The sequence below is a fragment of the Scyliorhinus torazame genome, chromosome 18 (genome assembly GCF_047496885.1).
Source record: "Scyliorhinus torazame isolate Kashiwa2021f chromosome 18, sScyTor2.1, whole genome shotgun sequence".
Classification (NCBI taxonomy): Eukaryota; Metazoa; Chordata; class Chondrichthyes; order Carcharhiniformes; family Scyliorhinidae; genus Scyliorhinus; species Scyliorhinus torazame.
In genome coordinates, this window is record NC_092724.1 from 170,103,978 (window position 1) to 170,122,118 (window position 18,141).

General features: G+C 56.4%; 1 protein-coding gene across 4 annotated transcripts in view; it reads right to left on the bottom strand.

Annotated features, from left to right (window-relative positions):
* The window catches only part of LOC140395747 (phosphoribosyl pyrophosphate synthase-associated protein 1), a 56,693-nt gene that overhangs the window by 18,161 nt on the left and 20,391 nt on the right, over positions 1-18,141 (bottom strand). For all 4 annotated transcript variants that reach the window (XM_072483903.1, XM_072483900.1, XM_072483901.1 and 1 more), the window contains 3 exons: positions 17,350-17,465; positions 11,879-11,934; positions 7,816-7,961 (listed from right to left, as the gene is read on the bottom strand). In XM_072483903.1, the coding sequence (XP_072340004.1) occupies positions 7,816-7,961; positions 11,879-11,934; positions 17,350-17,465 (318 nt within the window). The remainder of the gene's footprint in view (positions 1-7,815; positions 7,962-11,878; positions 11,935-17,349; positions 17,466-18,141) is intronic.

Here is an 18,141-nt window from a genome sequence, read left to right on the forward strand (position 1 = left end):
GCGAGAGCGGGGCCGTGCGAGAGCGGGGCTGGGGGGGGGGGGCGGGCGAGAGCGGGGCCGGGCGAGAGCGGGGCTGGGGGGGGGGGGGGCGGCGGGCGAGAGCGGGGCCAGGCGAGAGCAGGGCCGGGGGCGGGCGAGAGAGGGGCCAGGCGAGAGCGGGGCTGGGGGGGGGCGGGCGAGAGCGGGGCTGAGGGAGGGGGGGCGGGCGAGAGCGGGGCTGAGGGGGGGGGGCGGGCGAGAGCGGGGCTGGGGGCGCGGCGGGCGAGAGCGGGGCCGGGGGGGGGGGGGGGCGGCGGGCGTGAGCGGGCGAGAGCGGGGCCGGGGGCGGGCGAGAGCGGGGCCGGGGGCGGGCGAGAGCGGGGCCGGGGGCGGGCGAGAGCGGGGCCGGGGGCGGGCGAGAGCGGGGCCGGGCGAGAGCGGGGGCGGGCGAGAGCGGGGGCGGGCGAGAGCGGGGGCGGGCGAGAGCGGGGGCGGGCGAGAGCGGGGGCGGGCGAGAGCGGGGGCGGGCGAGAGCGGGGGCGGGCGAGAGCGGGGGCGGGCGAGAGCGGGGGCGGGCGAGAGCGGGGGCGGGCGAGAGCGGGGGCGGGCGAGAGCGGGGGCGGGCGAGAGCGGGGGCGGGCGAGAGCGGGGGCGGGCGAGAGCGGGGGCGGGCGAGAGCGGGGGCGGGCGAGAGCGGGGGCGGGCGAGAGCGGGGGCGGGCGAGAGCGGGGGCGGGCGAGAGCGGGGGCGGGCGAGAGCGGGGGCGGGCGAGAGCGGGGGCGGGCGAGAGCGGGGGCGGGCGAGAGCGGGGGCGGGCGAGAGCGGGGGCGGGCGAGAGCGGGGGCGGGCGAGAGCGGGGGCGGGCGAGAGCGGGGGCGGGCGAGAGCGGGGGCGGGCGAGAGCGGGGGCGGGCGAGAGCGGGGGCGGGCGAGAGCGGGGGCGGGCGAGAGCGGGGGCGGGCGAGAGCGGGGGCGGGCGAGAGCGGGGGCGGGCGAGAGCGGGGGCGGGCGAGAGCGGGGGCGGGCGAGAGCGGGGGCGGGCGAGAGCGGGGGCGGGCGAGAGCGGGGGCGGGCGAGAGCGGGGGCGGGCGAGAGCGGGGGCGGGCGAGAGCGGGGGCGGGGGAGAGCGGGGCCGGGGGCGGGCGAGAGCGGGGGCGGGCGAGAGCGGGGCCGGGGGCGGGCGAGAGCGGGGGCGGGCGAGAGCGGGGGCGGGCGAGAGCGGGGGCGGGGGCGGGCGAGGGCGGGCGAGAGCGGGGCAGGGGGCGGGCGAGAGCGGGGCCGGGGGCGGGCGAGAGCGGGAGCGGGCGAGAGAGAGAACGGGGCCGGGGGCGGCCGAGAGCGGGGGGGCGGGCGAGAGCGGGGCTGGGGGGGGGGGCGGGCGAGAGCGGGGCTGGGGGGGGGGGGGGGCGGGCGAGAGTGGGGCTGGGGGGGGGGGGGGCGGGCGAGAGTGGGGCTGGGGGGGGGGGGGGGCGGGCGAGAGTGGGGCTGGGGGGGGGGGGCGGGCGAGGGCGGGGCTGGGGGGCGGGCGAGGGCGGGGCTGGGGGGGGGGCGGGGGCGGGCGAGAGCGGGGCCGGGGGCGGGCGAGAGCGGGGCCGGGGGCGGGCGAGAGCGGGGCCGGGGGCGGGCGAGAGCGGGGCCGGGGGCGGGCGAGAGCGGGGCCGGGGGCGGGCGAGAGCGGGGCCGGGAGCGGGCGAGAGCGGGGCCGGGGGCGGGCGAGAGCGGGGCCGGGGGCGGGCGAGAGCGGGGCCGGGGGCGGGCGAGAGCGGGGCCGGGGGCGGGCGAGAGCGGGGCCGGGGGCGGGCGAGAGCGGGGCCGGGGGCGGGCGAGAGCGGGGCCGGGGGCGGGCGAGAGCGGGGCCGGGGGCGGGCGAGAGCGGGGCCGGGGGCGGGCGAGAGCGGGGCCGGGGGCGGGCGAGAGCGGGGCCGGGGGCGGGCGAGAGCGGGGCCGGGGGCGGGCGAGAGCGGGGCCGGGGGCGGGCGAGAGCGGGGCCGGGGGCGGGCGAGAGCGGGGCCGGGGGCGGGCGAGAGCGGGGCCGGGGGCGGGCGAGAGCGGGGCCGGGGGCGGGCGAGAGCGGGGCCGGGGGCGGGCGAGAGCGGGGCCGGGGGCGGGCGAGAGCGGGGCCGGGGGCGGGCGAGAGCGGGGCCGGGGGCGGGCGAGAGCGGGGCCGGGGCGGGCGAGAGCGGGGCCGGGGGCGGGCGAGAACGGGGCTGGTGGCATGGGGGCCGGGGGCGAGCGAGAGCGGGGGCGGGCGAGAGCGGGGCCGGGGGCGGGCGAGAGCGGGGCAGGGGGCGGGCGAGAGCGAGAGCGGGGGCGGGTGAGAGAGAGAGCGGGGCCGGGGGCGGGCGAGAGCGGGGCTGGGGGCGGGGGGGGCGAGAGCGGGGGGCGAGAGCGGGGCTGGGGGGGGGCGAGAGCGGAGCTGTGGGGGGGGGCGGGCGAGAGCGGGGCTGGGGGGGGCGGGCGAGAGCGGGGCTGGGGGGGGGCGGGCGGGCGAGAGCTGGGCTGGGGGGGGGCGGGCGAGAGCGGGGTTTGGGGGGGGTGGCGGGCGAGAGCGGGGCCGGGAGCGGGCGAGAGCAGGGCCGGGCGAGGGCGGAGCTGGGGGGGGGGGGGGCGGGCGAGAGCGGGGCTGGGGGGGGGGGGGCGGGCGAGAGCGGGGCTGGGGGGGGGCGGGCGAGAGCGGGGCTGGGGGGGGGCGGGCGGGCGAGAGCGGGGCTGGGGGGGGCGGGCGAGAGCGGGGGGGGGGCGAGAGCGGGGCTGGGCGGGCGAGAGCGGGGCTGGGGGGGGGCAGGCGAGAGCGGGGCCGGGGGCGGGCGAGAGCGGGGCCGGGCGAGAGTGGGGCCAGGGGCGGGCGAGAGCGGGGCCGGGGGCAGGCGAGAGCGGGGCCGGGGGCAGGCGAGAGCGGGGCCGGGGGCAGGCGAGAGCGGGGCCGGGGGCAGGCGAGAGCGGGGCCGGGGGCAGGCGAGAGCGGGGCCGGGGGCAGGCGAGAGCGGGGCCGGGGGCAGGCGAGAGCGGGGCCGGGGGCAGGCGAGAGCGGGGCCGGGGGCAGGCGAGAGCGGGGCCGGGGGCAGGCGAGAGCGGGGCCGGGGGCAGGCGAGAGCGGGGCCGGGGGCAGGCGAGAGCGGGGCCGGGGGCAGGCGAGAGCGGGGCCGGGGGCAGGCGAGAGCGGGGCCGGGGGCAGGCGAGAGCGGGGCCGGGGGCAGGCGAGAGCGGGGGCCGGGCGGGGGCGGGCGAGAGCGGGGGCCGGGCGGGGGCGGGCGAGAGCGGGGCCGGGGGCGGGCGAGAGCGGGGCCGGGGGCGGGCGAGAGCGGGGCCGGGCGAGAGCGGGGCCGGGCGAGAGCGGGGCCGGGGGCGGGCGAGAGCGGGGCCGGGGGCGGGCGAGAGTGGGGCCGGGGGCGGGCGAGAGCGGGGCCGGGGGCGGGCGAGAGCGGGGCCGGGGGCGGGCGAGAGCGGGGCCGGGGGCGGGCGAGAGCGGGGCCGGGGGCGGGCGAGAGCAGGGGGCGGGCGAGAGCAGGGGGCGGGCGAGAGCGGGGCTGGGGGGGGTGAGAGCGGGGCTGGGGGGGGGCGAGAGCGGGGCTGGGGGGGGGCGAGAGCGGGGCTGGGGGGGGGCGAGAGCGGGGCTGGGGGGGGGCGAGAGCGGGGCTGGGGGGGGGCGAGAGCGGGGCTGGGGGGGGCGAGAGCGGGGCTGGGGGGGGGCGAGAGCGGGGCTGGGGGGGGGGCGAGAGCGGGGCTGGGGGGGGGGCGAGAGCGGGGCTGGGGGGGGGCAAGAGCGGGGCTGGGGGGGGCAAGAGCGGGGCTGGGGGGGGCGGGCAAGAGCGGGGCTGGGGGGGGCGGGCAAGAGCGGGGCTGGGGGGGGGCGAGAGCGGGGCTGGGGGGGGGCGAGAGCGGGGCTGGGGGGGGGGCGAGAGCGGGGCTGGGGGGGGGGGGGGGCGGGCGAGAGCGGGGCTGGGGGGGGCGGGCGAGAGCGGGGCTGGGGCGGGCGAGAGCGGGGCCGGGCGAGAGCGGGGCCAGGGGCGGGCGAGAGCGGAGCCGGGCGAGAGCGGGGCCAGGGGCGGGCAAGAGCGGGGCCGGGGGCGGGCAAGAGCGGGGCCGGGGGCGGGCGAGAGCGGGGCCGGGGGCGGGCGAGAGCGGGGGCGGGCGAGAGCGAGGCCGGGGGCGGGCGAGAGCAGGGCCGGGGGCGGGCGAGAGTGGTAGGCAAAGTAATTGCCTTCGGTGGTAGGCAAAGTAATGGAAAGGGTACTGAAGGATAGGATTTCTGAGCATCTGGAAAGACACTGCTTGATTCGGGATAGTCAGCACGGATTTGTGAGGGGTAGGTCTTGCCTTACAAATCTTATTGAATTCTTTGAGGAGGTGACCAAGCATGTGGATGAAGGTAAAGCAGTGGATGTAGTGTACATGGATTTTAGTAAGGCATTTGATAAAGTTCCCCATGGTAGGCTTATGCAGAAAGTAAGGAGGCATGGGATAGTGGGAAATTTGGCCAGTTGGATAACGAACTGGCTAACCGATAGAAGTCAGAGAGTGGTGGTGGATGGCAAATATTCAGCCTGGATCCCAGTTACCAGTGGCGTACCGCAGGGATCAGTTCTGGGTCCTCTGCTGTTTGTGATTTTCATTAATGACTTGGATGAGGGAGTTGAAGGGTGGGTCAGTAAATTTGCAGACGATACAAAGATTGGTGGAGTTGTGGATAGTAAGGAGGGCTGTTGTCGGCTGCAAAGAGACATAGATAGGATGCAGAGCTGGGCTGAGAAGTGGCAGATGGAGTTTAACCCTGAAAAGTGTGAGGTTGTCCATTTTGGAAGGACAAATATGAATGCGGAATATAGGGTTAACGGTAGAGTTCTTGGCAATGTGGAGGAGCAGAGAGATCTTGGGGTCTATGTTCATACATCTTTGAAAGTTGCCACTCAAGTGGACAGAGCTGTGAAGAAGGCCTATGGTGTGCTCGCGTTCATTAACAGAGGGATTGAATTTAAGAGCCGTGAGGTGATGATGCAGCTGTACAAAACTTTGGTACGGCCACATTTGGAGTACTGTGTACAGTTCTGGTCGCCTCATTTTAGGAAGGATGTGGAAGCTCTGGAAAAGGTGCAAAGAAGATTTACCAGGATGTTACCTGGAATGGAGAGTAGGTCTTACGAGGAAAGGTTGAGGGTGCTAGGCCTTTTCTCATTAGAGCGGAGAAGGATGAGGGGCGACTTGATAGAGGTTTATAAGATGATCAGGGGAATAGATAGACAGTCAGAGACTTTTTCCCCGGGTGGAACAAACCATTACAAGGGGACATAAATTTAAGGTGAAAGGTGGAAGATATAGGAGGGATATCAGAGGTAGGTTCTTTACCCAGAGAGTAGTGGGGGCATGGAATGCACTGCCTGTGGAAGTAGTTGAGTCGGAAACATTAGGGACCTTCAAGCAGCTATTGGATAGGTACATGGATGACGGTAAAATGATATAATGTAGATTTATTTGTTCTTAAGGGCAGTACGGTAGCATTGTGGATAGCACAATTGCTTCACAGCTCCATGGTCCCAGGTTCGATTCCGGCTTGGGTCATTGTCTGTGCGGAGTCTGCACGTCCTCCCCGTGTCTGCGTGGGTTTCCTCCGGGTGCTCCGGTTTCCTCCCACAGTCCAAAGATGTGCGGGTTAGGTGAATTGGCCAATGATAAATTGCCCTTAATGTCCAAATTGCCCTTGGTGTTGGGTGGAGGTGTTGAGTTTGGGTATGGTGCTCTTTCCAAGAGCCGGTGCAGACTCAAAGGGCCGAATGGCCTCCTTCTGCACTGTAAATTCAATGATAATCTATGATTAATCTAGGACAAAGGTTCGGCACAACATCGTGGGCTGAAGGGCCTGTTCTGTGCTGTATTTTCTATGTTCTATGTTCTATGTTCTATGAGAGCAGAGCCGGGGGCGGGCGAGAGCGGGGCGGGCGAGAGCGGGGCCGGGGGCGGGCGAGAGCGGGGCCGGGGGCGGGCTAGAGCGGGGGCGGGCGAGAGCGGGGCTGGGCGAAAGCGGGCGAGAGTGGGGCTGGCGAGAGCGGGGCTGGGGGCGGGCGAGAGCGGGGCTGGCGAGAGCGGGGCTGGGGGCGGGCGAGAGCGGGGCTGGGGGCGGGCGAGAGCGGGGCTGGGGGCGGGCGAGAGCGGGGCTGGGGGCGGGCGAGAGCGGGGCTGGGGGCGGGCGAGAGCGGGGCTGGGGGCGGGCGAGAGCGGGGCTGGGGGCGGGCGAGAGCGGGGCTGGGGGCGGGCGAGAGCGGGGCTGGGGGCGGGCGAGAGCGGGGCTGGGGGCGGGCGAGAGCGGGGCTGGGGGCGGGCGAGAGCGGGGCTGGGGGCGGGCGATGTGCAGAGAGCAGGGCTGGGGGGGTGCAGAGAGCGGGGCTGGGGGGGGTGCAGAGAGCGGGGCTGGGGGGGGTGCAGAGAGCGGGTATGTTTGAATGAATGATGAAGTGTGCGAGAGAGAGAGACGGTGTGTAACTATAAAAGGTGTGATTTTCTACTTGCTCTCTTGCACAAACAACAGTACAAAACAATGGCACAAGCGTTAGTGCATTCAGGGAAGGGAAGGTTTGAAACCTTTCTGGGAAGAAAGTTTGAGAAGGAAAGTGTCGTGCGAGAGTGCCTTTAAGAACCGAATGTTTAAGCAATGTACCTTTATGAAAACAGTGATGTCATAGAGTGGGTGGTGCTCAGCTCAGGTCAGCCATTTTGCAGTTTAGTTTTGCAGTTTGAAAAGAGCTTGTGAGTGTCTGTGTTTTGCAGTGAGCTGGATTTGCTGTGATGTCTGCCATAAAAGACTATCTCTGGATCATTTGGGTGATTTAAACTTATGATAGTGAAGCCTTTAACCTGATGTGATTTTGTTTAAAGGTGTTAAGTCTCTTGGAAGTTTGAAGGAACATTTTAAGGAAGTATTTACTGTTGCAATATTTTCTGAGTTATCTTTGAAGTGAGGGGTGTTAAGAGATCCATGTTTATTTAAAATGTTAAGTTGAGTTCATGAAATAAACAGTGTTTTGTGTTTAAAAACCCACGTGTCCATAATTGTAATCCCACACCTAGGGAACAAGCCGTGTGCTCGGAAAAGCAACAAATACATTAAAGGGAGAGGTTGGTTGAACTCCATGATACATTTTGGGGTTGTGAAAACGCCTCGCCCATAACAAAAGAAACTGTGAACAGGACCGTATTTGGGAGCAGCTGATGGACCATAAAGAAACTGGAACTAGTTTTAGTGGCAGTAAAACAAATCATAAGCAATAGGTGTTGGTGCAGCACCTCCTAGCACAAAACATCTCTAAGCAGCAGCTATTGTTAAGTTTAGTTTTCAAAAGAAAAACATTCTGACTGTGCCCAGTTTCCAAGTATTTGTTATCAAAGTTAATGAACAAAATTGAAACGACTGCAACTCTAATGCAAGTGCCAGCTGCTGATATGGTGAGTTTATCGATCCCTCCCACAGCTTAGACACAGCCACCAGGAAAGATGTCAGATTCAGTCTTTCTACTTTTGATGTCTGAAGCTTTATTTTATTATTATTTGTTGTTTTATAAATTTAGAGTACCCAATTCATTTTTTCCAATTAAGGGCAATTTAGCGTGGCCAATCCACCCAGCCGGCACATTTTTGGGTTGTGGGGGTGAAACCCACACAGACACGGGGAGAATGTGCAAACTCCACACGGACAGTGACCCAGAGCCGGGATCGAACCTGGGGCCTCGGCGCCGTGAGGCAGCAGTGCTAACCCACTGCTCCACCGTGCGGTCCTTGATGTCTGAAGCTTCATGAGCATCTGAAACAGGCACAATCCTGAGAAACTGCAGCCGAGTATATTTCTTACATGGTAATTCCAGACCAGAATGTATTGATGTGTTCTTCACAGCTGGTGGTGAGTGACGACCATCCACCATATCGTATTCTGCATACTGGGCCTCTCCGTGTATCACTGCCAGTCCCAGCCGTAACCTCTCTGCATAAGACTGCGCTCTGAAACACAGGGTGTCAAACAGACAGAAGCATGTCAAAGTTAAGCTTTTCTGTTATAACATGTATCTGGCTTGAAGTGCATGCTTGCTGATTCTGAAAATGGAAATCATTCTGAACTGGCACAGCGACCTATGTTGAGAAGTAAGGAAGCAATTATGTTAAAATCAAAGTGGTATCTTGTGCATAATGAACTCCTGACCACTCACCAACAGATCACAAAGAGAGTGGTGTGTGAAAATCAGCAGCATGCAAGATGCAGCCAAGCTAATGCCTCTAACCCCTGGGCAATTTTAAGGCACCAGTCTTCAAATGCAACGTGCATCTTACATAATCAGCGACGGATTTAACAGAGAACCTTATTTGTTTTCTCCAAAACAGATCCAGGTGTGGTTCTCTGTTATTTGAATCTGGCTCTGAGGGTAATCAGGCCAGTTACTTTCAGAACGAGTGTTGCTTTCAGAGGTCACAGCCACTCCGTTTGGATGCAAACCCATATGCTTAGTTTTTGCTGGAAATCATTTCTGAATTTGTGTTTGCAAAACCAACTGGTCAAAATTGTCATAGGGAGGGACAAGGGGTATTGGAGGCTTAAAAGTGGAGAAATCTCCAGGTCCGGATGAATTGTGTCCCAGGCTGCAGTGGGAGGTGAGGGAGGAGATTGCAGGGGCTCGGACCCAAATCTTTAATTCCTCTCTGGCCACAGGGGAGGTGCCAGTAGGACTGGAGAACAGCTGATCTGGTTCCGATATTTGAGAAAGGCTGTAGGGATAAGCCAGGGAATTACAGACCAGTGAGCCTCACGTCAGTGGTGGGGGAACTATTAAAGAAGATTCTGAAGGAGAGAATCTATCTCCACTTGGAGAGGGAAGGTTTGATCAGGAATAGTCAGCATAGCTTTGTCAGAGGGAGGTCATGCCTAACAAATTTGATTGAATTTTGAGCATGTGACCAGGTGTGTAGATGAGGGTAGTGCGGTTGATGTAGCTGGATTTCAGCAAAGCCTTTGACAAGGTCCCACATGGGAGATTTATTAAGATGATAAATGCACACGGGATACAGGGGGATTTGATAAGGTGGATTCATAATTGGCTGAGCTGTAGGAGACAGAGGGTGATGACAGACGGCTGCTTTAGTGACTGGAAGTCGCTGCCCAGTGGCGTACCGCAGGGATCTGTGCTGGGTCTCCTATTATTCATTATTTATATAATTGACATAGATGCCTTGCGGAGGATAGGATCAGTAAGTTTGTGGATGACACAAAGATTGGCCGGGTGGTTAACAGTGAGAGTGAGTGTCCCGGGTTACAGGAAGATTATAGGCGCGATGGTAAAATGGGCAGAAAAGTGGCAGACGGAATTTAACCCTGAAAAGTGTGAGGTGTTACACTTTGGAAGGTGTAATTTAACAAGGAAGTATTCAATGAAAGGTCTGACACTGGAAAATTTCAAAGAACAAAAGGGGCCTTGGCGTGTTTGTTCATAGATCTCTGAAGGCAGAAGGGCAGGTTAATAGGGAGGTGAAAAAGGCAAATGGGGCACTCACCTTTATCAATCAGGGCATCGATTACAAAAGCAGGGAGGTCATGTTGGAGTTGGAGAACTTTGGTGAGGCCACAGCTGGAGTACTGTGTGCAATTCTGGTCACCACATTACAGGAAGGATGTGATTGCACTGGAGGGGGTGCAGAGGAGATTCACCAGGGTGGTGCCTGGGATGGAACATGTCAGTTATGAAGAGAGGTTGGATGAGCTTGGATTGTTTTCTCTGGAGCAGAGAAGACTGAGGGGCGACCTGATCGAGGTGGACAAGATTCTGAGGGGCACGGACAGGGTGGAGAGGGAGCAGCTGTTCCCCTTAGTTGGAGGGTCGGTTACAAGGGGGACACATGTTCAAGGTGAGGGGTTGGAGGTTTTGGGGGGATTTGAGGAAAAAGTTTTTTACCCAGAGGGTGGTGAGGGTCTGGAACGCACGGCCTGGGAGGGGGGTAGAGGCGGGTTGCCTCACATCCTTTAATAAGTACCTGGATGAGCGCTCGGCACCTCATAACATTCCAGGCTATGGGCCCAATGCTGGAAAATGGGATTAGGTGGGCTCAGGGCCCTTCATGCGTCGGTGCAGACTCGATGGGCCGAAGGGCCTCTTCTGCGCTGTAGTATTCTGTGATTCTGTGAAAAGGGACAATGTGGAGTCAAAGGACAAGTAGCAGATGGATACCAATTAGTAACAAAATTAAAAAGAGAGTAAGACTTAAAGAAAGTTATTCAGATGGGTCGGGCGAGGCGGGGGTCGGGCGAGGCGGGGGTCGGGCGAGGCGGAGTGTTCCACAGGGCACTCTTCATTTTTAAATAAATAAGTTAGGGTTAATCCTTGTGCCATCTCCCTCTATACCCATCCTATACCATGTGTTTGTCAAGATGCCTTTTGAACGCCGTTAATGTATCTGCTTCCACAACCTCCCCTGGCAACGCGTTCCAGCCATCCTCTGTGTAAAAAACCTGCCTCGCACATCTCCTCTAAACATTGCCCCCTGGACCTTAAACCTATGCCCCCTGGTGACTGACCCCTCCACCCTGGGAAAGAGTGCCTGCCCATCCACTCTATCCATGCCCCTCAATCTTGTAGGCCTTGACCAGGTCACCCCTAAACCTCCGTCTTTCTAATGAAAACAGTCAGAGTCTATTCAGCCTCTCCACATAGCTAACACCCTCCAGACCAGGCAACATCCTGGTAAACCTCCTCTGCACCCTCTCCAAAGCCTCCACATCCTTCTGGCAGTGCGGCGACCAGAATTGTGTGCAATATTCCAAGTGCGGCCTTACCAAGGTTCTATACAACTGCAGCCTGACTTGCCAGTTTTTATACTCGATGCCCCGTCCAATGAGGGCAAGCATTCCATATCCCTTCTTGACTACCTTGTCCACTTGTGTTGCCACCTTCTAAGATCTGTGGACCTGCACGCCCAGATCTCTGTGACATTCTATATTCCGAAGAGTTTCACCATTTACGGTAAATTTCCCCTCTATGTTAGACCTACCAAAATGCATTGCCTGACATTTGACCGGATTAAACTCCATTTGCCATTTCTCTGCCCAAGTCTCCAACCTATCGATGTCCTGCTGTATCCTCTGACAATCCTCAACACTATCGGCCTCTCCACCACCCTTGGTGTCATCCGCAAACTTACTAATCAGACCGGCTACATTTTCCTCCAAATCGTTTGTGTACACCACAAACAACAGAGGCCCCAGCACCGATCCCCGTGGAACACGAGTCACAACCTTCCATTCAGAAAAACACCCTTCTACTGCTACCCTTTGCCTTCTGTGACCGAGCCAGTTCTGTATCCATCTTACCACCTCACCGCTGTCCCATGTGACTTCAGCTTCTGTACCAGTCTTCCGTGAGGCAGAGAGGTTTAGGGAGCGAATTCCAGAGTTTAAAACGTAGATAATTGAAGACACAGCCATAACAGTGGATTAATTAAAACCAAAGATGTTCAGGAGGTCAGAATTAGAGGATTGCATATATTTTGGGAGAGTCATGAGTCCAGAGGCATTTAAAGCACAAGTGGTTAGCACTGTGGCTTCACAGCGCCAGGGTCCCAGGTTCGATTCCCCGCTGGGTCAGTGCGTGCGGAGTCTGTACGTTCTCCCAGTGTCTGCGTGGGTTTCCTCCGGGGGCTCCGGTTTCCTCCCACAGTCCAAAGACGTGCAGGTTAGGTGGATTGCCCTTCGTCTCCAAAAAGGTTGGGAGGGGTTACTGGGTTACAGGGATAGGGTGGAGGTGAGGGTTTAAGTGGATCGGTGCAGACTCGATTGGCCGAATGGCCTTGCTCTGCACTGTATGTTCTAAAGAGGCTTTAGTGTACTCCCTATTCTCCCATGAGTTTACAATCCAATCCATCAGCAACACCCTTACCTCTTGGCTGCAGCCGGTGACTTTGCCACAATTATAGCATTTCTGTAATCATGAATCTGTAAGGAAGAATATACAGTGTTAAAAAAACTTCTGGAAATTGAACTTGCTCCAGTATCTGTTCTTTAATCCACACAATCTGGGCCAGGTGCAAAGGTTGTGACAGAAATGCATGGAGTGCTCACAGATCAGACCTGATCTTTACACTGGATTGCAACTCTCAAAGCATTTCTGGTTAAAGGGCCGACCCAGACATTTGCCATTACAGACAGCAGTAGCAGTGAGTTTACTGCAGAGAAATTACATGGTTGAGCAGTAGGATCATTGAATAGATAATGCTCCACTACAGAAACAACTAATTAGGTCACAGGTTGAATCCGTTTGGGAAAGGTTGCAGAAGACATTCAAAATGAAGCACAGAGTCCCTACAGTGCAGAAGGAGGCCATTCAGCCCATCGAGTCTTCACTGACCTTCTGAAAGAGCCCCCTACCCAGGCCCAAACCCAGGCCCATCCCTGTAACCCCACCTAATCTTTGGGTAATTTAGCATGGCCAATCCACCTAACCTGCACATCTTTGGACTGTGGGGGCACCCGGAGGAAACCCACGCAGACACGGGGAGAAAGTGCAAACTCCACACTGACAGTGACCCGAGGTCGGAATTAAACCTGAGACCCTGGAGCTGTGAGGCAGCAGCACTACCCACTGTGCCATTTTGTCAAAGATTCTGTGTTTCAAAAATTCTTGACATCCATTTCCAAGAGGGCATAAAAACAAATGTTACATTCTTACAATCGCCTGAGCCCACACAAAAAAATATAAGTTAGCATATGTTCAAAATTACGCTTCTCTGCCTCAGTAACACTTTGCACTTACCCCAATTCTTAGTCTTTTATTTTCAGAGGGAAAGAGAAGGACGAATTATTCATATTAAATATTTTTATGAAGAAACAATTTCTTAAAGGTGATGCAGTAGATGGGAGCATATCAATCGAGGGAACACAGGAGATGGGGGGTGTATGTGGATTGTCAGAAATAGTCTTATCAGACTGATTTTTTAAAATTGCAATAGAAGTGGGACAGAATGGATAGGATGTTGCTTGATATAAAGGGTTAGCTTAACAGTTAGCGTTGGAGAAGGTTTGAAGGTGGTTTAACGTGAAGGTCAGCGATGGAACCACTGTTGCATTTTCTACATCAGAGAATATTAGTCAACCTTTGAAACCTTGAAAAGTCCTCCCAAAATTAGCAGCCGATCTATACGAGTATAAACTGTGATGCGCCGGGGTTGGTGGTCAACATTTTGAAATATAAAAAGAAACAAATTGTGATTCAAATTAAATCAACGTGACATGTTTTATAGAATGGATTAAGTCTGCAAGGATACTGTTAACCATAATCAAAATATTCTAAAACCATCACATTTATCTGACAGAGTTGATCAAGTTAATAGTGAGTGGTTTTAGCTGCAGCACCCCCGTAAGGAGCTCACTCCGGATCAGACACGGTGCTTCCGGTTTCTCCCTCCACAACAAATCATCTTCCTCGACAAATTAGATAGTCCACGTTTTCTGAACCATCTGATGAAAGTTTGTGCATAATTAGCATCCCCACAGGAAACATCAAGCTGGACAGCAGACATATTTCCACTCTTGGTGAAGGTTCCCCCTCCATCAATCATCCACCTTTCCATTCAGTGCGAATGGCTGTTGATGTTCAGGTGCAAAGGTGAAACTGCGAATGTTAGACTCTCTTCTGTAACTGCAGCTTGGGTGGCATTTCTTCACATATTCCTTTATCTCATTGGTTATATGGCACCTGAACATGTCCCACACTAATAAGCCTCGTTCTTTGAGTAGGCCATCGGAATGCATATTCCACACATTATCGATCTGCAACGTCGCTCCACCTTCCTCAATCCAACTGCTGTCACGAAACAAAAGCTCCTGCAGTGAACTCGACTTTGGGATGGTTTGACATTTGAAAACGACTTTAAATTTGTTCCATCGGCCAGGCAGGTTAGGACCACTGCGTCTCCTCGTGGCCTGGGGTTGTCACGAGAACCATTTTGAACCAAATCAACGGAAACTAATAATTTTGCCATTGAGATCTTTGGTGGTCTCGGAGCGATTTTGGGCTTGCAGCACCACTGGACATCTGAAATCTTTGCTGGACTCAGGATTTGATTTGGACAATTAAATGCATATATACATAGTGACCATTCTGAAGAACGTCAAAGATCCATCCAGTTATATGGTCCCTGTCCCCATGGCACATTTGGTCTAGGCATCTTCTTCAGGAGTTACTTCTGTTTCCATTCTCACAACAGTTTTTCACTCATACTGAATTCCCTCGATGCCCTTGATCACAGTTCTTTGATGAGTTAACAAATGTTCGGACTTTTAGCTGGAAACCAGTTTCATACTTCATTTCTTTGTCAGTAGACAGATTTCTGGCCACACGCAGTCTGCTCTCTCAGGGCTAGTCTTAAACCCCCACACAACCTAACTAAAACATGCATTTCTAAGGTGAAAAATTAAGGCCAACTCCGAGTGAAAGCACAGCATTTTTAAAAACGGGGGATTGATTTGTATGCCAAGAAAAATGGGATAGTCTTATATTCTGGTTTGATTTATATGCCAGAATCTACAGCAATAGGACTGACAGCACGGATTCATGTCTGACAAATCTGTTAGAGTTCTTTGAGGAGGTAACAAGGAAGTTAAACAAAGGAGAACCAGTGGACGCGATTTATTTAGATTTCCAGAAGGCCTTTGACAAGGTGCCGCATAGGAGACTGTTAAATAAGTTAATTAAATAAGTTATGAGCCCATGGTGTTAAGGGCAAGATCCTGGTGTGTACATAGTACATAGAACATACAGTGCAGAAGGAGGCCATTCGGCCCATCGAGTCTGCACCGAACCATTTAAGCCCTCACTTCCCCCCTATCCCTGTAACCCAATAACCCCTCCTGACCTTTTTGGTCACGAAGGGCAACTTATCACGACCAATCCACCTAACCTGCACGTCTTTGGACTGTGGGAGAAAACCGGAGCACCCGGAGGAAACCCACGCACACACGGAGAGAACGTGCAGACTCCGCACAGACAGTGACCCAGTGGGGAATCGAACCCGGGACCCTGGCGCTGTGAAGCCACAGTGCTAGCCACTTGTGCTACCGTGCTGCCCAGGATAGAGGATTGGCTGACTGGTGGAAGGCAGAGTGTGGGGATAAAGGGGTCTTTTTCAGGATGGCAGCCGGTGACTAGTGGTCTGCCTCAGGGGTCTGTGCTGGGACCACAACTTTTCACAATATACATAAATGATCTGGAAGAAGGAACTGAAGGCACTGTTGCTAAATTTGCAGATGACACAAAGATATTGGACAGCACGGTAGCACAGTGGTTATCACAGTTGCTTCACAGCTACAGGGTCTCAGGTTCGATTCCCGTCTTGGGTCACTGTGCGGAGTCTGCACGTTCTTCCCGTGTCTGCGTGGGTTTCCTCCGGGTGCTCCGGTTTCCTCCCACAGTCCAAAGATGTGCAGGTTAGGTGAATTGGGCATGCTAAATTGCCCTTAGTGTCCAATAAGGTTAGGTGGGGTTACTGGGTTACAGATAGGGTAGAGGTGTGAGCTTAAGTGAGGTGCTCTTTGCAAGGTGCAGACTCGATGGGCCGAATGGCCTCCTTCTGCACTGTAAATTCTATGATTCTATGATAGGGGCTCGTTTAGCACAGTGGGCTAAACAGTTGGCTTGTAATGCAGAACAAGGCCACCATCGCGGGTTCAATTCTCGTACCAGCCTCCCCGAACAGGCGCCGGAATGTGGCGACTAGGGGCTTTTCACAGTAACTTCATTGAAGCCGACTTGTGACAATAAGTGATTATTATTATTAGATAGTATTGAAGAAGCAGAGAGGCTGCAGAATGACCTGGACAAGCTGAGAGAGTGGATAAAGAAGTGGCAGATGGAATACAATGTGGAAAAGTGTGAGGTTGTGCACTTTGGAAGGAGGAATTTAGGCACAGACTATCTTCTCAATGGGGAAAGGCTTCGGAAATCAGAAGCACAAAGGGACTTGGGAGTCCTAGTTCACGATTCTCTTAAGGTTAACGTGCAGGTTCAGTCGGCAGTTAGGAAGGCAAATGCAATGTTAGCATTCATGTCGAGCGGGCTAGAATACAAGAGCAGGGATGTACTTCTGAGGCTGTATAAGGCTCTGGTCAGACCCCATTTGGAGTATTGTGAGCAGTTTTGGGCCCCGGATCTAAGGAAGGATGTGCTGGCCTTGTAAAGGGTCCAGAGGTTCACAAGAATGATCCCTGGAACGAAGAACTTGTCGTATGGGGAATGTTTGAGGACTCTGGGTCTGTACTCTTTGGAGTTTAGAAGGATGAGGGGGGATCTTATTGAAACTTACAGGATACTGCGAGGCCTGGATAGAGTGGACGTGAAGATGTTTCCACTTGTAGGAAAAACTAGGAAAACTAGAACCAGAGGACACCATCTCAGACTAAAGGGACGATCCTTTAAAACAGAGATGAGGAGGAATTTCTCCAGCCAGAGGGTGGTGAATCTGTGGAACTCTTTGCCGCAGAAGGCTGTGGAGGCCAATTCACTGAGTGTCTTTAAGACAGAGATAGATAGGTTCTTGATTAATAAGGAGATCAGGGGTTATGGGGGGGGGGGGGGGGGAAAGGCAGGAGAATGGGGATGAGGAAATATCAGCCATGGTTGAATGGCGGAGCAGACTCGATGGGCCGAGTGGCCTAATTCTGCTCCTATCTCTTATGGTCTTGTGTAGTTTAGTGTTTAGAGAAGCTAGAATGCAGCGGTAATGAAGTAATGATTAATTTGCACAAGGTTGCGACTAGACTAAAGCATACTGTGTGTAATTATAGATGGCTCACTTTGGACACAACATTGAAGTAATAGTGTGCACCGATCAAAGAATGGGAACGATGGCTATTCGGCAAAATAAGATTGCTTCCTTGTAACACAGAAGCCAAGAGGACATTTAATCTCGGTTTTAAAATGGACTTGTTTTGTGTGAAATAGGAAGAATTTGCTTTTCCTGGTTGGGAAAATTAATGATGAGCACCCATTAATTAAAAACAACAAAAAAGAAAAGGTTGGAAGAAATTTATTTTACTGCTTTTCCAAACATCTGACGATACGGATTAGAAACAGGGTTTTAGATAAAAACTACTGCATCTTTTAAAAGGAAAACAAGAACAACATTTGAATCAAAAGATTGTACAGGGTTATGAGGACGGTGGGATTAGTTTGGAATTCCTCTCACCAGAAAAAGGCAGAGACAATTGGGAAAAAGGCGGAGTTGTAAATTTCAAAACCTTCCATGTTTAATTTGAACTGAAAACAGTTCATGAGCAGGTTCTGATTATAGATGCGGAAACTCATTTCGAATCTCACTCACTCCCACCAGCTGGCACAGTGTCTCACAGTCTCACCTCATCCTGGATATACTGCAGGAGAAATGGCGATGCTCGAAGATTGTCAACTGGAATGTTGAAGAAGCCCTGGATCTCTTTCTGGTGCAAGTCCATTGTGATAATGTGGGTTAAACCTGAGGACACAGCACACAAACACACTGATTTCACCAAGCATTCAACAAACAGCTGTTAGACGGAGGCCAGAAGTCTCTAACAATGAATCTTCTTCAGCGTAACACCACTCCTATATCATCAATTCCAGGCTGCTGTCCTGCAGTGCTCAGTAAGGATGTCAACACAACCGAGGAAAGAGAGGAAACATTTCCTGCAGTTGCTACCAATTGCCATCTCTAGTTTAATTATTACTTCTAGGAATTTCTGATTGTGCAGAGTAAACAGAGCCAACATGCACTCTCAGAAATAACATGTATCACACAAACTCTGCTCTTCCCCAATACCTGTACAGTATTATTAAGAAAATCACACTGGGGAAATTAATGGAGTTAAAGGCTGACAAATCTCCCGGGCCCGATAATCTCCATCACCGAGCAGTAAAGGAAGTGGCCCTGGAAATATTGGGTGCTCCGGTGGTCGCCTTCTCAAATTCTGTGGACTCTGGAGCAGTTCCCACAGATTAGAGGGTGGCAAACGTAACACCCCTTAGGGAGAGGGGGAAAAGGGAGAATTACAGACCAGTTACCCTGACAGGATTGGGGAAGATGCTAGATTCTGTTGTAAAAGATGTCATAACAGAACATTTGGAAAGCATTAACGGGATTGGACGAAGGCAGCATGGGCTTGCGTTTTTTG